The 21,439-nt window shown below is 36.6% G+C and overlaps 2 protein-coding genes and 1 long non-coding RNA gene across 11 annotated transcripts in view; 2 read left to right on the top strand and 1 right to left on the bottom strand.

Moving 5' to 3' along the window:
* The window catches only part of lars1b (leucyl-tRNA synthetase 1b), a 32,217-nt gene extending 25,332 nt beyond the window's left edge, over positions 1 to 6,885 (bottom strand). The window contains exons 1-11 of the mRNA XM_051878506.1: positions 6,765 to 6,885; positions 5,882 to 6,003; positions 5,706 to 5,793; positions 5,544 to 5,624; positions 5,318 to 5,455; positions 4,078 to 4,239; positions 3,838 to 3,950; positions 1,487 to 1,550; positions 1,332 to 1,399; positions 1,000 to 1,225; positions 278 to 365 (exon numbers count right to left, since the gene is read on the bottom strand). Of these exons, the coding sequence (XP_051734466.1) occupies positions 278 to 365; positions 1,000 to 1,225; positions 1,332 to 1,399; positions 1,487 to 1,550; positions 3,838 to 3,950; positions 4,078 to 4,239; positions 5,318 to 5,455; positions 5,544 to 5,624; positions 5,706 to 5,793; positions 5,882 to 6,003; positions 6,765 to 6,770 (1,156 nt within the window). The 5' untranslated portion in view covers positions 6,771 to 6,885. The remainder of the gene's footprint in view (positions 1 to 277; positions 366 to 999; positions 1,226 to 1,331; positions 1,400 to 1,486; positions 1,551 to 3,837; positions 3,951 to 4,077; positions 4,240 to 5,317; positions 5,456 to 5,543; positions 5,625 to 5,705; positions 5,794 to 5,881; positions 6,004 to 6,764) is intronic.
* LOC127504128 (uncharacterized) overlaps positions 1 to 21,439 on the top strand; it is a 366,868-nt gene that overhangs the window by 131,186 nt on the left and 214,243 nt on the right. The gene's annotated exons all lie outside the window — the stretch shown is intronic.
* The window catches only part of rbm27 (RNA binding motif protein 27), a 32,828-nt gene continuing 19,325 nt past the window's right edge, over positions 7,937 to 21,439 (top strand). For 6 of the 9 annotated variants that reach the window (XM_051878516.1, XM_051878515.1, XM_051878514.1 and 3 more), the window contains exons 1-7: positions 7,938 to 8,156; positions 8,679 to 8,797; positions 8,901 to 9,019; positions 10,417 to 10,496; positions 12,705 to 12,913; positions 17,635 to 17,940; positions 20,316 to 20,534. In XM_051878516.1, coding sequence (XP_051734476.1) covers positions 8,098 to 8,156; positions 8,679 to 8,797; positions 8,901 to 9,019; positions 10,417 to 10,496; positions 12,705 to 12,913; positions 17,635 to 17,940; positions 20,316 to 20,534 — 1,111 coding nt within the window. In that variant the 5' untranslated portion in view covers positions 7,938 to 8,097. Of the gene's footprint in view, positions 8,157 to 8,678; positions 8,798 to 8,900; positions 9,020 to 10,416; positions 10,497 to 12,704; positions 12,914 to 17,634; positions 17,941 to 20,315; positions 20,535 to 21,439 lie in introns of all 9 variants that reach the window. The other 3 variants (XM_051878508.1, XM_051878510.1, XM_051878507.1) reach the window with 1 other exon arrangement.

Below are 21,439 nucleotides of genomic sequence, written 5' to 3'. Positions count from 1 at the left end.
AGCAGGAGCCCAGGGTATAAGAAAAAGAATAACTGCCAAATCACATTAGGTGAGGAGCAGTTTGTGATCGGAGTAATGTGGTCCGTGCAGCCTGAGGGAACATCCATTATGGTCATTTCCATATTCCATTTCTCCTAGCTTCGCTGTACTCCGCAATGACTAACGTCGCTTTCACTTTGGCTATTAAAACACTATTGCCCTGCGGCCCATTCAGAGATGCATCTTGTCTGTGCAGGGGTAATGTGATGCGACGATATTATGGGGTGGTGTCGGGTACCTTTGTCTTCTTTAATGGTGAGCATTGGCAGGGCATAAATGGTCTTGTATGAGGTGAGGGGGGCGCTCAATGCACAGCCGAGGATGTCCTGAAAAATGGGAGAGAGTGAGTAAACAGCACATAAACTGTCATAAATGCACAAACTGGATTCATTTTTTTATTTAGTTTTTATGTACTTTCTTCTTTTTTAAATAAAGAAAACATGTTAACATTACTGTTATTTTATATTATAATAGAATAATATAAATATAATATAATAATAATGTATAATATGACAAATCACACAGAAAACAATGTTCATTTCACATTTGCATTAAAAAAAAAAACAAAGAAAATGTAGGCTAGTATTTTTAGGACAGAAAAGATTTTGAGCATTGTAACATTTTCATGACAATTAGACACATTACAGTAATAGTTCATAATTATTAGTAATAATATTGCTACTTTTATTATCATCATTATATTAAGATTAATAAAAATGATAATAAAGAGACCATATGATGCTATTTTAAAAAGTTATTATTTTGACTATTGGCTGTACTAGAATAGGTTAATTTGCTTTAATGTTCAATTATTGTACATTATTGCAGCTCCTCTATTATCAGTCTGTCTGAAATGCACTGACTGAGTTCCAGTTTCTGCAAAGCCCCTCCTTCTGAAAAGTAATGGGCCAGCTTTATTTACTATAAAACACAAGCAGTGTGTGCTTCAGGGACACAAACCTGGCCCATGATGTTCATGAGCACCGGAACCACTCCATTCTCCTTGGTAAAACCCTGGTAGGACATGTTCCTGGCTGACCGCTGTGTGCTGATGAACAGGTCACCGCTGGCTGTCTCGAATATGATGTACTTCATATCTGGCCGAATCCAGCAATTAGTTTGACCAAACATGGTTTCAGGCCTCAGAGTCGCAGCAACCAGAAAAATGTTCTTGTCTTTAAGAGCACTGAAAACATAAAAAAGTATCATGTTTTTGGTACCTTGCCATTCTTTGGAGTAACATGATATATAAATATGGCAGTCATTCAAAACCATAGTATTATGGATTTTACCTCAATTTTGCTGGGTAAGGTTCCACGATCTTCATCTTAATAAGGGTGTACTCCTGAGGACCAACTCCCTGGCATACAGATCATTACTATAAGACACACACTTCCATCCTATTGTATACCAAAAGAGGAATTTCTTAATTAAAAGCAGTGCCCACCTCTCCTGTCTGTCTGTCATGGTCCATGCAGGGCTGCCCATCTTTCGGAGAGTAAATGGTATATCTATAAGAAAAAAAAGTTCAAATTTAAAATTAAATATTGTAGAATTTAAAAATAAAGTAACAATTAAATAAATAATTGCATAATAAATAATTATACACACATACAGACACATTATTATGTGAAAATATTTACAGTGAAAATATGCTTGATTTTTGCATTGCATTCTCCAATATTGGAGACGCTGCCTGCATTAGAATGAAGGACACCTGACACCTTATCGAGCATCTCCAATATTGCTGTTTAGAGTTATATAGAGCTCTTAGCTTAGAACAGCATTTATCTGAAATAGAAATCTTTCATAACATTATACACTACCGTTCAAAAATTTGGGGGCAGTAACACTTAAAAAAAAAAAAAAAAAAAAAAAGAATGAAATAAATGAATGGTAACACTTTACACTAAGGTTCATTAGTTAACATTAGTTGAACTAATAATGAACTGCACTTCTACAGCATTTATTAATCTTTGTTAATGTTAATTTCAACATTATTAAAATCTTGTTAACATTAGTTAATGCACTGTGAACATGAACAAACAATGAACAGCTGTATTTTCATTAACTAACGATAACGAAGATCAGTAAATACAGTAACAAATGTATTGCTCATGGTTAGTTCATGTTAGTTAATACAGTAACTGATGTTAACAAATTAACCTTATTGTAAAGTGTTACCAAATTAATACTTTTATTCAGCAAGGATGCATTAAATTGATTAAAAGTGACACTAAAGACATTTATAATGTTACAAAAGCTTTATATTTCGGATAAATACTGTTCTATTCATCAAATAATCCTGAAAAATTGGACAAGTTTTCAACATTGATAATAATAATAAATGTTTCTTGAGCAGCAAATCATCATATTAGAATGATTTTTGAAGGATCATGTGACTGAAGACTGGAGTAATGATGCTGAAAATTCAGCTTTGATCACAGAAATAAATTACATTTTAAAACATATTAAACTAGAAAACAGTTATTTTAAATAGTAAAAATATCTCACAAGATAACGGTTTTTGCTGTACTTTGGATCAAATAAATGCAGTCTTGGTGAGCAGAAGAGACTTCTTTTAAACACATTTTAAAAATCTTACCGATCTAAAACTTTTGAACGGTAGAATATATATATAGCTATGCTTTATCACACACACTGACAATTATTTTTATATTATTGTCACATGTAACATAAATGAAGTACAAGAAAGGAGAGAGAAAAGGGATAGATATCACTTCAACCCCTGCCTTTTTAAAGGGATAGTTCACCCAAAAATGAAAATTTGATGTTTATCTGCTTACCCCCAGGGCATCCAAGATGTAGGTGACTTTGTTTCTTCAGTAGAACACAAATGATGATTTTTAACTCCAACTGTTGCGGTCTGTCAGTCAAATAATGCGTGTAAATGGGAACTCCATTTATAAGAGTCAAATAAACACGACAGACAAATCCAAATTAAACCCTGCGGCTCGTGACGACACAATGTCCTAAGACACGAAATGATCGGTTTGTGCGAGAAAACGAACAGTATTTATATCATTTTTTTACCTCTAAAACACCACTAGTCTGTCGTGTTTTTCTGACTCTTATAAATGGAGTTCCCATTTACACGCATTATTTGACTGACAGACCACGACGGTTGGAGTTAAAAATCATCATTTGTGTTCTACTGAAGAAACAAAGTCACCTACATCTTGGATGCCCTGGGGGTAAGCAGATAAACATCAAATTTTCATTTTTGGGTGAACTATCCCTTTAAATGTAATTTTCAAATGGCATTATAGCTTTATATTATATATTCTTATGCTCTCATATGCCACCATGCTCATGTTTTAGATTAGTATACATTTTACCTTGCTCTTATATTTCTTTTGCACATAATACAATATTTTGTATTATAAATAAGATCAAATATTTTGAAAAAACTATAAAACAGAAAACAGGCTGTTCTGTGCATGTGCAGTATACTGCTCAACAAACAGTGAATGTTCCCCTAACGTTAGTACTTGGCTCCATGTTTTTACAACCTTCCCATAATGTTGCAGGAAGGTTTTTTTAGACAACCTAACAATAACTAATACAGAACATTCCCTAATGGCTATTTTTAGGTTGTATTTTTAATTATAATGTGTTCTGTGTACCGACATTTTATATTTGTGCAAAGACTAAACTTTGGTGTCGGAACTTTCAACTATCAGTATTGATTTAACAGATAAAAGTGATATATTGGTTTTCCTCTACCAGTAACGAACAAATTGAATACTTAAATCATATGACAATATTTTACCATACCTTTTCCCAAACTTGATCTTTTTTCTCTCTTTCAGAGTGATGTACTGCCACCTCACAAAAGAGTCGTAGAAGGGGTTTACATCGGTCGTGATGAAGGAACGCCGCCAATCAACCTACAGCATTAATGACTCGGTCACTTCATTTACAGACACAACGTCAAAACATGTTGCATTTTGCTTTTAAATGGCAAAGTACAAAGTATTGTGCAGCATGACAATTGTTCAGGTGAGCTTTCACTACCTTTAGACCCATTTTCTTTAGGTCTTGTACAGCAAGAGGAGGAAAATACTCCAGCCAATGTTCAGCTTCAGCAAACTTTACAATTTCATCGTCCTGCAGCCCCAGAGACTTCATGATGTCCCACTGGAACTTGGAGCTTCCAGACTTTGCTACAGCTTTGCTCTGCCAATGACATGACATTCGAAAAAGGAAACTGTATTAATTTTCATTAATTATATATTAATACAAAACTGATAATTCATGCATCAACCCTACAACATTTAAAGGGATAGTTCACTGAAAAATGAAAATTATCCCATGATTTATTCACCCTCAAGCCATCCTAGGTGTATATCACTTTCTTTTTTCAGACGAGATCAGTTGGAGTTATATTTAAAAGTATCCTGGCTCTTCCAAGCTTTATAATGGGAGTGAATGGGGGGGGCGAGATTTTGAAGCCCAAAAAAGTGCATCCATCCATCATAGAAATAATCCCCACAAAAACAGAGGGCCTTCTGAAGCAAAGCAATGCATTTTTGTAAGAATAATATCCATATTTAAAACTTTATAAACTAAAATACCTAGCATTCGGCAGACGGCCGTATGCATCGATTTGGGGAGGAAGAGAAACCTCTGACCCAACATATGATATATTGGCTAACGCCGAAGTCCAGAGGATAGAGCAAAATAAAACACCTATCATGAATTAGAAGTTTAAAACGAGAAATTTTAATAAGAAATATCAGAGGATTTCGACATAAGAGGAGCTTGAGTTTGTTGCCCAGTCATATTTGTTTAAATCACGAGAGGCGTCTAGCTTACGATACTCGTACATCCTACGTCATACATCGAGTCAGGGGTTACTCTTGTGGCGCAAGTCGACTTGAGCAGTATTCATATGGTTGTCTGCCAGAAGGTAGTTATTTTAGTTTATAATGTTTTAAATATGGATATTTTTCTTACAAAAACCCATCACTTCGCTTCAGAATGCCTTTATTAACCCCCTGGACTCGTATGGATTATTTTTATGATGGATGGGTGCACTTTTTTGGGCTTCAAAATCTCATCCCCCATTCACTACTATTATAAAGCTTGGAAGAACCAGGATATTTTTTAAATATAACTCCGATTGTGTTCGTCTGAAAGAAGATTTGCAACTCCTATATATACCTAGGATAGCTTGAGGGTGAGATCATTTTCATTTTTGGGTGAACTAACCCTTTAAGTTACAATTTCCTCATAACACACACAGTACTTTTACCTTCTTGCCCTTTGCTTTGTCCTTGATAATGATCTCATCTGAGGTCTTCTTCTGCTCTTCCTCCTCTTCATCTTCCTCAGGGAATTGGGGTGGGTATCCATAGAGCTCCATTTCCCTCTTCAGCTTGTCTGCACACGCCTGGTAAACACAGACAAAGCATTTACACTGATTACAAAAATGTACAGATCTGAGGTGCAGAACTTTGGGAAGAGTTTAAACTACTCACTTTGATGGGCATCCCAGTGCAGTGAAGTCCAAATGGGAAAAGACACTGCTTTCCTTTCAGCCGCTGGTAGCCCATTGCAAACTACACAAGAAATTATATTTGAGTCATAAAATATATGTCATGATGTCTATGATATATTCTTTGAATGGCTTTCAAACTCACTTCACACTTAGACAGGCAGAATGTGTGTCCAAGGTGAAGTCTCCCATTCATGTATGGGTAGGGAAACGTGACAAAGTACTTGTTCTTACTGGGTAGACAGACAATAATAGTCAATTAGTCATGAATATAATCTGTAAAACTTCAGGAAATACTGCAATATATAAAAACAGGCTCACTCTGTATTTTCCCCAATGGTGGTTGGTGCGTTGATTTCAAAAACCTTTTCCTTTTCCCATTTCTGCTGAACCTCCTCCTCAATCTTCCTCAAAAAGTCAAGTTTTGCTGTTCCTTTGCGTTCCTGGAATGAAATATTTAACTTTAACATTCAACTTTCACATGTGAAATATATGGGGAAAAAATATCCCTACACACACACACACACACACACACACATATTCTATATATAATATATATAGAGAGAGAGAGAGAGAGAGAGACTTCAGCAGAGCATCATTTATGTATTAACTTATATTAATACATTAATGAAAAGTGTCACATTTTATCAGTAATATCAAACAATATAAATATACTCTTATAATATATTAATTACATTAAAGTTTATTTAAATTGTTAGACATGTCTTGTATATTAAAATATGAATGGAAGTTTCATCATCTTGTGACCTGTTAAATATTATAGATTACATTCATTAATTAAACTTCCAGATACCAAAATGGTAAATCTGCTAAAGTATAAACTGGCACTTGTGCATCACTACTGTTCTGAGCTATATATTTCAGCACCTCTGATTGACAGCTGTCAACTCTATTCATATTACTCTGCCAACAATTTGCAAGAGAGTGATAAAGTTGTTGAGATCGCTCATTGTGTGAATCGAATATTTGCTACTTTTTGTTCAGGATTCTAAGAATACACATGAACAAGGTTAATAGACACACATGCATGAAGCTAGCTGCTAAAGATAACCATGCCGCTCTATGGACCGGTTAAATACTTTTTTTTTTTTTTTGGAATTTGAGATCATGAAACAGACAGTAGTAAACCGCATGAAGTAAAGAGTGCAAACCATTAAACCGGCTTCATATAAATCAAATTTACCGTCATCCTGAATAACTTCAGCAGGATTTGTTGAAGAGTAAAACCCACGCTTCACTCGGCTGATGACACCGGTCAGAAACGTCGCGGCCGGAAGACCGTTTGCATGATGGGTAATGTAGTTTTAAACGATTTGACTATTTAAAAATAAATAGTCATCCTCAATAAGATACATGATTCGAGATATAATTCAGTTCTGTAGCACAAACATTCATGTAATCGCTAAACATCCCTTTGTAAACTAACAATAAAAATAATAATGATATTTATTAAAATTATCATTGTTAGTGATATTATTATAGTTAATTATTTACTAGTGTGTGTGTGTGTGTGTGTGTGTGTGTGTGTGTGTGTGTGTTTATCAGAAATATTACAAACATCCAAATATCCAATATTAAATAGTTATAAAAAATTACCTGACAGAAAAACTAATTTGAAGGTAAACTAACTTTTTTTTTTTTTTGTTCAACATGAACAAAATTTTAATAATGAGTCAATACATCTTGTTCCAAAATGTGTTTTTGTCTTTCCCCGATTCACTATGGTAAGTCTATTATAAGCGTTTATATTTTAGACTTAGCGGGATGGTTTTCGCGGGAAATTGTGTATGCGTCACTAGTCAGCGTGTGTCTCGTTGGTTGCTTCAGCTAACGGACGGAAAACCTGTCTGCACTAAGCTTTGTCTGAGTTATTAAATGTAAGACAAAAATAATGTTTTCAGAGATTAATACATACATGATATATTTTGTTTTGGTGAAAATTATTCAATTAACACTAAACTGCCAATAATGCAAGCCACTGGGAGACCACAAATGGTTGTCATTCACTGTATTGCATTAATAGAAAGCCAGTTAATGTAAAGATTTTTAATTCAAAGAATTTTCCAAAAAATAACAATATCTTATTCGTGAGTTTTCCATCCTCTGATGGAAAACTGTCACGAATAAGATTACTTAAAGTAATAATTATTAAATAATTATTACTATTAAATAAATTACTAAAAGAAAGACAACAAAATAAACGAAAACCTAAAAATTATTTAACCGTTGGAATTAAAACATTAAACACTTCTTTACTATTTTATATTTTGCATTCAGAGTAGAGTCTCTAGGAAACGTTTTAGATCAACTGGTAACTATGGCATGTAATAGCAGCTCTGTGATTGGCTGCCGCCGTTGCGCTGTGACGTTTCCCTGTGACGTTGCCGAGAACCTCCAGCAGCTTGTCCGACGTGCCAGTGACTACAGAAGGCCCAGTGTGTGTTGTTAGACGATGCTAGTAGGAGTTGCGCATAAACACCCAGCCTTTTATCAGTATTAATCACTTGCGCGTCAGGATGATTATAGATAATGTTGACGCTCTGAAATCCTGGCTGGCTAAACTTCTTGAACCCATGTAAGTGATTAACAGTGACATTTGAAGCAGTGAAGCTAACTGGCGCTGCTAACATGCTAACACATTAGCTGGGTTTCAAATCACTTATCCGCGCTGCGAATAGATATCGTTTCCTTTGAATTTGTGTGTAAATGACAGTTCAGTTGTGTTATGTTCATTTATAAGCTCCTAGTGTTCAGAAATCTAACACACCTCCTAGTTAGAACCATGTAGCAGGAAGCTAAGCTAAGAGGGTCTGCTGGCTGAGTGGGGTGGTCATCAAAACACCCTGATAGTTTTCATAGACTGGGCCAAAAAAGGATCAGGCACAAGTTATTTTAGTTTAAGATCCTTGGCATGTATGATCAGCAGGAAGACAGTCAGTATGAGTTTGTTTTAGCTGCCAATTTGTTATGTATTTGATCTTAGTGGATCCTAGCAGACCTCTTGGAAAAGCTGTTAGTAAACAACTATGTGGTTGTTGTTTTAGAAAACCTGCATGGATATACTTGACTTTTGTATTAAACCTGAGATCTTTTACAGATGTGATGCTGACCCATCTGCACTGGCGAACTATGTTGTGGCATTAGTAAAGAAGGATAAACCAGAGAAAGAACTCAGAGCATTGTGTGCGGATCAGTTGGACGTGTTTCTTCAGAAAGGTATCAGTAAAAAGTCTTAACATCCCTGATGTTCTGTGTAAATAAGTATGCAGTTATTAGTAAATTCATGCCCTTTCTGATATTCATTTTTCATGTTTCACAGAGACTACAGGGTTTGTTGATAAACTCTTTGAATGTCTAACCACCAAAAATTATTTGGGAAATCCAGCTGCTAAAGAAGAAAGTAAAATCCCAGTGCAGAAGCTTGAGGAGAAGGAAGAGGTAAAATCTGTTCTTTATGTCAGAAATACAAAACCACAACTTTTTTTTTTATATCACTGATGTATGTGCACATAAGTCAGGGTCATTTTTTTCTTTCTTACTATTAAAACTATAGAATGTGTTTTAAACTATTTTTGGTTCATTCACTTCTTGCTATGTTTCCAAAGACAATGTTATTTACCTTTTTATTGCTTTGCCATAGTTTTCCTATCAAAACTACCATATCACATTCAGTTGATGTGTATATAAAGTGCATAATACATCTTAATAATCATGACAGCTTCTTAGTGTAAATGCTAGGGGTGTGACGAGATCTCATGCCACAAGATTATAATGTGACAAGATTTCTCATCGAGGTGAAAAGCAGTCTCGTGATATTGCCATGACTGAGTGTGAGGGTGAAATTAGGATAGAATATGCCACCGCTACATTTACCTAACCTACAGTGTCATTTTGCTTTTTATAAAAATAAAAACCTTTTAATTCAGTTGGATAACGGTCGCTTCAGTCCCATCCAACTCATCCAATACGAGCGGCAGAGTCGTACGTAATGCAGCAAGAATCAGAGTTCACTGATCACGTGACGAGAGATAACTGACAAGACCATGGCGGAGGATTCATTGCGCAACAGAGCTTAAGCGTCTGACAAATGTTTTATCTTGTAGAATCCGCGCTTAGCACCTCCGCTCCCTATTCACAGTGTGTGATAGTGAATTCGAAAGCAGAAGTAAAACGCGAGCGTACATTCAAACGTGATTTCAATACCCTGCATTTTAAAAGCAGCTCCCTGATGCATGCAGATATCTCCCAGTATGAAAGCTATCTTAGGCTGGGCTTTGTATTTGTAACCATCTCTCAGCTCTGTATCATGCTCAATGAAAAATGTGGTCTCTATTTGCACTTTGAATATTGAGAGAGTTCTTTATGGTTGTAGCTATTGTTTGCACAATAAGACAGAGAAAACTGTTATTCATTTTTATTTATACTGTTTTTATTTCTATGATCAGTTTGTGGAAAGGAGTTCAGTCAGGAAGTCAAAAGTTATAGAAGCTCATAATTCATGTACAGTTCTAAGGTCTGAAGAGACTCATTAAATTATACAGGAGAATCCAGTCATTTGAGTTTGTGTCAAAACCTTTTACAGTGTTTGAGTATTGTTGTCTTTTACTGCATATGATAATTCATACTCCGGAAGTAGAACTGAAATGACATTCATTACAAGATGATTAGTTAAAACATTTCAAATGCACCTGCAGACTATTTTTCTGCAGGTTTCTTAAAAATACTGTGTAAAAATCTCGTCTCTTTTTAGTGAACTTGATCTCGTGTCTCGTCACACCCCTAGTAACTGCATAAATAAGTAGTGTTTATATTAATACAATAACATTTGTTTTCAGACTGTTCATGTTGAAGATGATCGGGATAACAGAAGAAGAAGAAGCCCATTAAGGAATCGTTCAGACTTCAATGAAACAAGGTTGGTCTCCAAGAGCCGCATCTTTATTCTACTGTTTGTGTTTTGACAGATTTTTTTCATATAATATAAATTTTACATATAAATGTTACAGATATGCTTTTTTCCCATTATTTTGTGTGGGTGTTAGATATTCTCAGTTGTCTGTCTGGTTTGTCTTCTTTCACCTTTTCACTGTTTTCTGCAACTAGCAAACAAAACAATACTGTGGCGGTTGCAGTCATGGTATCACATGGTTTTATATATATACACACACACAGATGAGCCAAAACATTATGAACACCTGCCTAATATGCTGTCGATCCTCCGTGTGCTGCCAAAACAGTGCCAACTCGCCGAGGCATGGCCTCTACAACCTGAAGGTGTCCTGTGCTTTCTGGCACCAAGATGTTAAGGCTGATTTATACTTCTGCGTCAAGCGTAGGCTGTGTGTACCACGCGTAGCCTGACGTGCACCTCCTCAAAAATGTAACGACGTGTCAATTCTATGCGGACCGCAAGCGCTGTGATTGGTCTGCTAGAACCCCTCCCTCAGGTCAAAAAACTGGCGCGGAGCAATAGGAGAAGAGCGAGCGTTTTCAGCTTCCATAGGAATGAAAAACGCTGTTTCAGGGGACACATGCAGTCAAACTGCAACAAAAGTCGTTACCTATTTGCCGCTTCTATTTGTAAGCTTCTCTGACAGTGTACATGACAAGCTGCTTCTTCGGCTTTTGCCTTGATACTCAACATGTCCGTGGACACTGCCTACTAGTGGTCTGCATGCACGTCGACGTGGACAACGACACAGAAGTATAAATGAAAACAGACGCATAGCCTATGGCGCAGAGGCTCCGGCGTAGGTCCGACGCAGAAGTATAAAACAGCCTTTAGCAGCAGATCCTTCAAGTCCTGTAGGTTGTGAGGTGGAGCCGCTGTGGAGCAAACTTGTTGGTCCAGCACATCTCACAGATGCTTTATTGGATAGAGATGTGGAGAATTTTGAGAATCTGAACTCTTCATCATGTTCCTCAATCCATTCCTGAACAATGTGTGCTGTGTGGCAGGGTGCATTATCCTGCTGAAAGAGAATATAGTTGCGGCGCCTCTATTGCCAATGATGCTGGTAGTGACGATTATCACTGACCAATCAGTGATCTGCAGTGTTTACACGTCATATTTTAGTATCGGTACGGCTCGCTTGGAACCTCAACTGAGGTGGTACTATTTAAGTGAGCTGTACTGAGCCGTACCATGTAATGGAAAAGTGCCATTTGTTGCCTTCATGCATCGATGAGTCTCGGGCGCCCAACACCATGTCGCTGGTTTGTGGTTCGTCCCTCCTTGGACATTGTTGGTAAATTCTCACCACTGTTGACAAGGAGCAACACAGAAGCCTTGCTGTTTCAGAGATACTCTGACCCGGTCACCTTGCCATAACAATTTGACCCTTGTCAAAGTCTCTCAAATCTTTATTCCTGCCCATTTCTCCTGCATCCAACACATTGATTACGAGAACTGATTGTTTGCTTACCATCTAATCTACCCAGAGCTTAATATGTGGCCTTGTTAGGAGATGATCAACGATATTCACTTCACCTGTGACTGGTCATAGTGTTTTGGCTCATCAGTGTATATATTATCAGCAGTATATCATTTAAAATGACAGTTTTCTATCTGAATATATTTTAAAATGTAATTTATTTCTGTGATCAAAGCTGAATTTTCAGCATCAGTGTCTTCAGTGTCACATGATCCTTCAGAAATCATTCTAATATGCTGATATGCTGCTCAAGAAACATTTCTTATTGTTATCAATGTTGAAAACAGTTGTGCACCTAATATTTTTGGTTGAAACATGGTACATTTTATTCAGGATTCTTTGAATTTTTTCTTCTACAAAGTTCAATTGAACTGCATTTGAAACAGAAATTATTTGTGACAGTGTTAGTGTTTACTGTCACTTTTCAGTGTAATAAATTTAATGCATCCTTGCTGAATAAGTGTTTTTTTTTTTTTTTTTTTTTTTTTTTTTTTTTTATAAAAAAATCTTACTTAATCCAAACTCTTTAAATTAAATGTAAATGGTGCTTTAAGTATACCATAGTATGTGTCTGAAACCCTGTTTCAGACACATACTGAATACCTGACACGAGGCATTGTCAAAGCTGTCCATTATATTGAATTCAGACCCTTATCAGTGACGCACAGTATCTGTACATTTCACCTCAGGGCAAGAGATGACAGGGCAAGAGATGGCAGGAGAGACGACCGTAAGCGACGGGAACTGGACCGTCACGGAAAGAGCGGAGAGTCATACCGAGAGCGGCATGAGCGACGAGGAGGAAGCTCACGGGGGAGAAGCTACAGTCGCAGCAGGAGTCGTAGCCGCAGCAGCAGCCGTGGAAAGAGCCGAGAAAGAGAGCACAATCCGAGGAGAGGTAATGACCATCCTTCACATTACTTTTACCTATACTTTTGTTCACTTGTGTGAAACAGAGGATTTCTTAGAAATGGATTTAAAGTGCCCCAATATGCCTTTTTTAAGGTTCCTAATATTGTTTTGGGAGTCTCCTACCACAGGTTTACATGCATGCAAGGTCAAAAAACACTTTTGTTTTCTTATAATACACATTTAATTTTTCCTCAGTTTGTAAACGATTTGTTACAATAAATTAAGAATCAGTCTGTCTAAACCCCTCCTTTCCATGAGCCTACACTGCTCTGGTCAGATGGCCCAATCCTGACCACGCGGCCATTGCCATAACTGAATGACAGCTATCTATTCGCAAGACATTGTATACAATGTATCGACAGAAAAGATAGCATCGATTTTACCGTATCAATTCGAGCCCGAGTCCGACGATGAAATGTCTGAAGTAGTCGAACCAGAAACTGATTCGCAATCATGACTGGAGTACGACGTTTCTTTATGGTAAGTGTCACCTTAGTTTGCGTTATTTATAAGATGTGATAGCAGCGTCACTGTTATACTTTATGTAGGTGCACCTGTGGGAACTGTATCAGAATGCCAAGCGAAGCTGAAAACCTCTAACATAAGATAAACATTAAGGCCAGATGTGTACACAGACTTTTTAACTATTAACAAAGAAATGGCTATATCATTGTTTGACATTACAATGAGTGTTTACTGTTTACAGAGAGAATACTTCAACTAGTTAGCACGGACTAGCATCCTAACATCCTATTACAAAACAGATAGAGCTCCACTCTACTGTAATAAAAACGCAGAGGAAAAAAAGTTTGTTTTACAGTTACGTAGCGAACCGAGCCCACAGCTATGTTGTAAACTTCCACATTAGCCGAGCACAAACGTGAATAGCTAATAATGCATTACACTTTATAAACAAAAGTCATGCTCCATCCTTGATCATTACTCCAAGTAATAAGACAGACAAACTGCATTAATCAACACATTTTTAGAAAATATTGGACCCACATCTGAATAGCAGAACTACAGAAACATTAGTTAGCTGGTTAGCAGGACACATACAGACTAGGGTATACTTCACACAACATAACATACAAAACTACAATTTTTGAACGATCGTTAGAAAATATAAATTATTAATCATACTTACAGGTTCAGATTCAGAGGAGCAAGCTGGTCCAAATAAACTGAGCATTGATCCATATTTTAAGACCAAGCGTTTTGTGAATCCTGCGTTAAACTCCCCGAGGTTTGAGAAGCAGTCGTCAGTAAAATGACGGGAACACAACAAAAGATTGTACTGCTGTGGTATTGTTGAAAAAATGAATTTTCCCTGGTGTCTGTGCATGCAATAAGTGGGCGGGCAATATGCTAATGTTTCGTTGTGACGTCACAACAAAACGGCTTGGGATTCGTTTTACAAACGACTCATTTAATTGACTCAGAATTGACTCTTTATTTTTGAGACAATAACTTTATATACGGTGCACTTTCAGATTTAAAACTTTGCAGTATGTTTTCATTCACTTAGAGCTATGTTACACACTACATGAAAGGTAATTTTCAAAAATCTATAATAGGGGTACTTTAATGGTTAATTGGTCAGTAATGTAATGATAATTTTTTGTCCAGAAATATTATTTTATTCATAAATGGATAAATGAAATGTATACATTGAAGTACTTAAATACACCCCTGTATAATGATCATTTATTTTGCTATTTTTTCGGGGTATAAAAAGTCAGTGATGTCACTGTCTTGTAGAGCTGCACGACTAATCGTTAAAAGATCGCAGTCTCATTCCTAAATGACAACGATTAGCCTGTGTCTAATAAACCTTTGATAAAATAACAGCGGAACATTCAAATCTGTGTTGGCGTTGCTGCTGACCCAGAGAGAGCAGTTGTCATGTATAGGTATGAAGCGGCTTCACAGACAGTCTTTTTAACCACACAGTTTCATTATTTGTGTGTTACAAATATTCAAATGATCACAGAAGTACTGGGATTAAAGTTTATAGTTCGGATATAAACACTGATGTCTACGGTGGTGATCAAAATAGAGTAAATCACCTTTTGAAAGTAACTTGGTGCTTCAAATAATGATTGTATCGATTACATCGTTACACCAGTAGGTAGCGACAAGTGACTGTTAAAACAGATATACAGGTGCTGGTCATATAATTAGAATATCATCAAAAAGTTCATTTTTTTATTATAAATTATTTTTAAAAATGAAACTTTCATATATTCTAGATTCCCCACATGTAAAGTAAAACATTTCAAAAGTTTTTTTTTTTAATTTTGATGATTAGAGCGTACAGCTCATGAAAGTCCAAAATCCAGTATTTCAAAATATTAGAATATTTCCTAAAATCAATCAAAAAATGGATTTGCAAAACAGAAAAGTTCAAGTTCTTTAAAGTATGTTCTTTTGTGCACTCAATACTTGATCGGCAGGACATATTACAGCAAATGACTTGCTCCTAGCACAAATTACTGCATCAGTGAAGTGTGGCATGGAAGTGATCAGCCTGTGGCACTGCTGAGGCACTATTGAGCCTTCAGATCATCTGTATATTGTTGGATCGACTGTTTCTCATCTTTCTCTTGAAAATATCCCATAGATTCAGGTCAGGCATATTGGCTGGCCAATAAAGCACAGTAATATCATGGTCAGCAAACCACTTGGAAGTGGTTTTTGCACTGTGGGCAGATGCTAAAGTCCTGCTGGAAAAGGAAATCAGCATCTCCATAAAGCTTGTCAGCAGATGGAAGCATAAAGTGCTCCAAAATCTCCTGGAAGATGGCTGCATTGACTTTGCACTTGATAAAACACAATGGACCAACACCAGCAGACGTCACGGCCCCCCCAAATCATTACTGACTTCAGAAACTTCACACTAGACTTCAAGCAGCTTGGATTCTGTGCCTCTCCAGTCTTCCTTCAGACTCTGGGACCATGATTTCAACATGAAATGCAAAATTTACTTTTATCTGAAAAGAGGATTTTCGACCACTGTTCACTGTCCAGTTCTTTTTCTCCTTAGCTCAGGTAAGATGCTTCTGACGTTGTCTCTGGTTCAGAAGTGGCTTGGTAGTCCTTTTCCTGAAGATGTCTGAGTGTGGTGACTCTTGATGCGCTGACTCCGGCTTCATTCTACTCATTGTGAAGCTCTCCCAAGTGTTTGAATCGGCTTTACTTGACAGTATTCTCAAGCTTGCGGTCATCCCTGTTGCTTGTGCACCTTTGCCTACCCAATTTCTTCCTTCCAGTCAACTTTGCATTTAATATGCTTTGATACATCACTCTGTAAACAGCCACCCCATTCAGTAATGACCTTCTGTGACTTACTCTCTTTGTGGAGGGTGTCAATGATTGTCTCCTGGACCATTGCCAAGTCAGCAGTCTTCCCCATTAGTGTGGTTTCAAAGAACAAGAGATACCCGGAATTTATACTGTAGGGATGGTCATTTAATGAAACTCAAATGTAAATATTCTAATATTTTGAGATACTGGATTTTGGACTTTCATTAGCTGTACGCTCTAATCAACAAATAAAAAATAAAAAAACTTTTGAAATGTTTTACTTTACATGTAGGGAATCTAGAATATATGAAAGTTTCATTTTTTAAAATAATTTACAATAAAAAAATGAACTTGTTCACGATATTCTAATTATATGACCAGCACCTGTATAATATAAATCTGTTTGAATGAATGATTCAATGACTCACTTATAAATACTTGTTTCATTACTGGATGAATCAGTGTTTTTGAACGAATCTCTTGAATGAATGATTCAGTGACAAATACATTTTAACAGTCATTTGTCGCTACCTACTGGTGTAACGATGTAATCGATACAATCATTATTTGAAGCACCAAGTTACTTTCAAAAGGTGATTTACTCTATTTTGATCACCACCGTAGACATCAGTGTTTATATCTGAACTATAAACTTATATATATATATATATATATATATTATATTCAAATCAATTAAACATTTTAAATAGACTGCAGCAATTAACATTTGTCAGAACCTCTAGTAAATTATGTTGTTTAGTTTTCTGTTCAGAATCATGGAAGAATCGTGATCTTTATTTTAAACAAAAAAAAAAATTGTTTCTCAATTTATCCAGAATTGTGCGGCTCTACTGTCCTGATATCAAAAGAATTAAAAGAATTAATTTTATTTTAAAGAAAACCTTAAGTGCTTTGGCATACTCATTTGTTTTTATTTCATTGGAAACACAACAGTTCATTAGTATCTGAAGAAATAAAAGCACACGTATCAAAATCTTGTGGTGCAAACAACATATTGGGAAAAAATCAAAACAGAAAATGATATATTAAAAAAAAGCTTTTTTTGAAAAATATATTTAAAAACAATGATTAAGTCTCATATATGTGTAATGTTTGAATATGAAAATGTTTCTAACCAAGCAAAAAAAAAAGTTGCTTGTCGGTTATGCCCCATGACATTTTTAGAGTAATTTCATTCATTTTTAATCGAAGAGTTGTCACCTCTATTTTAAAATATAATTTAAAAGATTTTTTTTTTTTTTTTTTTTTTTTTATTACTGTAGACATTCTTTGTCATTGACTGTGCTATTAATCAAGCAATGATATTGACAAGAATTCTTTCTTTGTAAATGAGTCTTGTCTTCTGTACAAATGAATCATTTAAAATGTGCTTTCTCTTAGCCGAGCACAGATCCAAATTTGAGCAGGAGCGGAAGGATGCAGAGCCTTACAACCCATCCTCTGCCCACATGGGTAACCCACACCACCAGCAGACCCATCCACCCCCCCTGCTACCTCTGCCCCTTCCTCAGCACCAGTTCCCCTCCTCAGGGAGCCCCTCCGTCCCCAATGCCGTAACCGTGGTAGCACCGGCTCACCTGCCCGACAGCACTACAGAGAGCTGGTCCACATACTTCACCAACCACAAAGACGGCAAGACGTTCAACAAGAGCAGCACGCTCAAACACCGCTGCAGAGACTACGACGGTAAGTCCGAATTCACTTTTGTCACGTTTGGTGTGATTATGCTCATATGACAAAATGAAGGCCAAGCTATTGCTATTTTTTTAATGTTAAACCTAACATTTTGTGGAATGTTTCGCTTAAAGTGTGCTTGTGCTGTCTGTCTTGAATAAATGCCACTTGGTTTGATATTTCAGCGTTTTAATACTTGAGGTCCAAATAAGTTTTGCAGTTGGGCTGCTGGATTATGGCAGAAATCACAATTACGATTATTTTGGTCAATCAATTATTTAAAATGATTATTGGTGGATGATGTGATCAAAGCCTTATTTCATGATATGAGTAATTTTAAATATCAGTGAAATTTCACAATTATCAATGCTTCAGCAAAAGCTAATACTAAGTTAACTAAATTATGTAAAAGGTCCTCAAAACAGTTACAGAAGACAAGTAAACAGTCAGCAATACAATAAGAACAAAGAAATGAATTACAAACAGAACTGACAAATAAATACAACAGAACAAAAATGCAAATTAAATAAACTGAAGATGTACTAACAGTGGTATTTAGATATAGACAGCAGAAATTGAATAAAGTAATCAAATGTAAAATAACTCTGCTGTATACATTAAATACACTAATCCTTATTAAAACTACAAAAATTATTCATTCAAGAGCAGTGTGTGATTTTATCTTTGTCTTTTGTTGTTTGATTACCATTAAAATTTCAAAACACAAAAATTTCCTCACCCTCAAGCCTTCCTTGGAGTATAGGACTTTCTTTCAGACAAATTCAGTCGGAATTATATTAAATAATGTCCTGGGTCTTCCAAGCTTTATAAAGGCAGTGAATAGAGGATATGATTTTGAAGCCCAAAAAAGTGCATCCATCCATCATAAAAGATAACCACACGGCTCCAGGGGGTCAATAAAGGCCTTCTGAAGCGAAGTGATGCATTTGTGAAAAGAAAAATATCCATATTTAAACTTTATAAACTAAAATAACTAGCTTCCGGCAGACAGCCGTACACGTCTATTTACGGCGTAAGAGTGAACTCTGACCCGAGGCATGACGTATTGATGAACGCGAAAGCGCAGAGAAGAGAGCAAAACAAAACACCGGTCATGAATTAGAAGTCAAAAACGAGAATTTTTAAAGAGAAATGTTGGAGGGTTTTGAAATAAAAGAGGAGCTTCAGTTTGTTGCCCAGCCTTATTTGTTTGAACAGCGAGAGGTGTCAAAGCTGACGATACTCCTACATTGCGTCAGAGGTTACTCTTTTAGTGCAAGTCGACGTGCGTATGGCCGTCTATTCTGGTTGTCTTTTATGATGGATGGATGCACTTTTTTGGGCTTCAAAATCTCATCCTCTATTCACTGCCTTTATAAATCTTGGAAGATCAAGGACATTATTTAACCTAACTCTGACTGTGTTCGTCGGAAAGAAGAAAGTCATATGCACCTAGGATGGCTTGAGGGTGAATAAATCATGGGGTAACTTTCATTTTTGGGTGAACTGTCCTTTTAATGACTGCAGCAGATTTATTAGGCTGCTGTCACTTTAGGAGCTGCACGGATCCATTATATTGTTACATATACGTTTTCTTTCTCAACTGTTTACACTCAAGACGTAACCAACTGTGCGGCATTTCAGCATTTTTGTGTGTAGGCTATTTGACCGTCTTGGAGCATGCACACAGAAAGCAACAGTAGACTGCATTTTACAACACTCACCTATTTGGCTGATTTGGATGTTAAGTTTGGGTTAGGAAGGAACAAAATCGCACCGCTGTGAAGAAAAGGATTTGCACTGGGCAGAATGTGGCAGCGGCACAATAATCATTTTACATCGATTATCGTGTTTTGTTAATCGTTGGAAGCCAAAATCGAAAAATCAGTTATGATTAATCGCACTGCACTATTTTGCAGCCACTGGATGTCTCTAAAATCGAAGTCAAATGATGTATAACACATTGAAGTGTCTTGATATTTTCTAAGGACACATTTTACTCCTCAGGGTGTCTGTTTCTAAAGCGTCACTAATGACTGTGGTGTAACTTACTGCATGGCCTTATGGGAATGGCATTATAGCTGCAGAGTTTATATTTACTATCCTGTCTTTCTGGAGCTGGGGTATTTTTCACACTGTTGGGAGTTGGAGAGGAGCGTCCACAGGGATGACTGTGGGGTGGATGGTTAGCTTGATTGTGTAATGATCTTGCTAAAGAAACTGATTTGGCACGTTGACGAGAGAGATGTGACTGTTCATCCACATTGACTAGTAGTCCTACCTCAAGGACAACATACTGTATATCACACAAGCCTCATATTTCTGCTTTTAAACTGTCCAAAAAGACTGTTGTGATGTTGATTTATTTTTTTTCTTTTTGTTTGCAGAGAAAGGATTTTGTATACGAGGTGATCTCTGTCCTTTTGACCACGGTAATGACCCTCTGATTGTGGATGACGTCACACTTCCTACCATGATCCCGTTTCCACCACCACCAAGCCTGCCACGGATGCCCATGCCGCCTATGACTGAACCTCCTCCTGGCATGCCCATGCCCCTCCCTCCCCACGGACAGCCCCCGCCTCCAGGCATCTACCCCATGCCAGGTAAGTGTCGTTTTGAGTTTAGCATGCTAGACTAGGTTTTTCAGTTGAGTTATATTATGTAAACTGAAAAAAGAAAAAAAAAATCTGCTAGCCAAGGGGTAATTAAATGTAACAAATCGTGTAAAAATGTATGATCTTTTTTTGGAAAATTAAACATTTTATCAAACTTTGATAATTGCCTTAATCTTTTAAACCAGTGGTTCCCAAAGTGGGGTTCGCGAGACAGCGAGGGAGGGGTCGCGAGATGATTTCCAGAAATCCCAAAAAAAATTTTAAACGATTAAAAATAGCATATTTTATCAATAATTGTAACAAAATACTAAAAATAGTAGTTAAATTAAAATCAAAAACCATGCAAATAAAAAAAGCCATCAACCTTTCGATTTTCCTTCCCCTCGACCGTGACTCCTGAGGTGATTACGACAGATTAACCACATATTAGCAACAGCATCAGTTGCAGCAGGTCAATTTACAGCACCATGTAAAACATTCAGACATGTGTACGTAGGTAATTCTTTAGGCTTTAAGCTTTGGATATCATTTTTGTCGAAATGAAATGTTTGTTAACATCGACCAAAAAAGACAACGCAGGGAGGCCAGCGGAGGAAAGCGGAGAAGCACCACCGTCATGCCTTTGCAGTACATATGCAGCTTGCGCTATTGTGTTTTCACATATGCCACGTTTGCAGTGCGCAACTGATCCATGTATATCACAAACACAACATTTACTTATTTTTATTTAAAATCCAAAAGTTATTACTGAACATGGCGTGTCAGCATTGCGATTCTTTTTGTATGCACTATATTTCATAGATGTCAAGTTTAAACGCACCACATTTAAACGTTTTATTCATATAAAGATAAAGTAATACTTTAGATTTATATTATGTTGCTCACGCAAGTGG

The sequence above is a fragment of the Ctenopharyngodon idella genome, chromosome 21 (assembly GCF_019924925.1).
Source record: "Ctenopharyngodon idella isolate HZGC_01 chromosome 21, HZGC01, whole genome shotgun sequence".
NCBI classification, from domain to species: Eukaryota; Metazoa; Chordata; class Actinopteri; order Cypriniformes; family Xenocyprididae; genus Ctenopharyngodon; species Ctenopharyngodon idella.
This window is presented reverse-complemented; position numbering and strand designations above follow the sequence as displayed.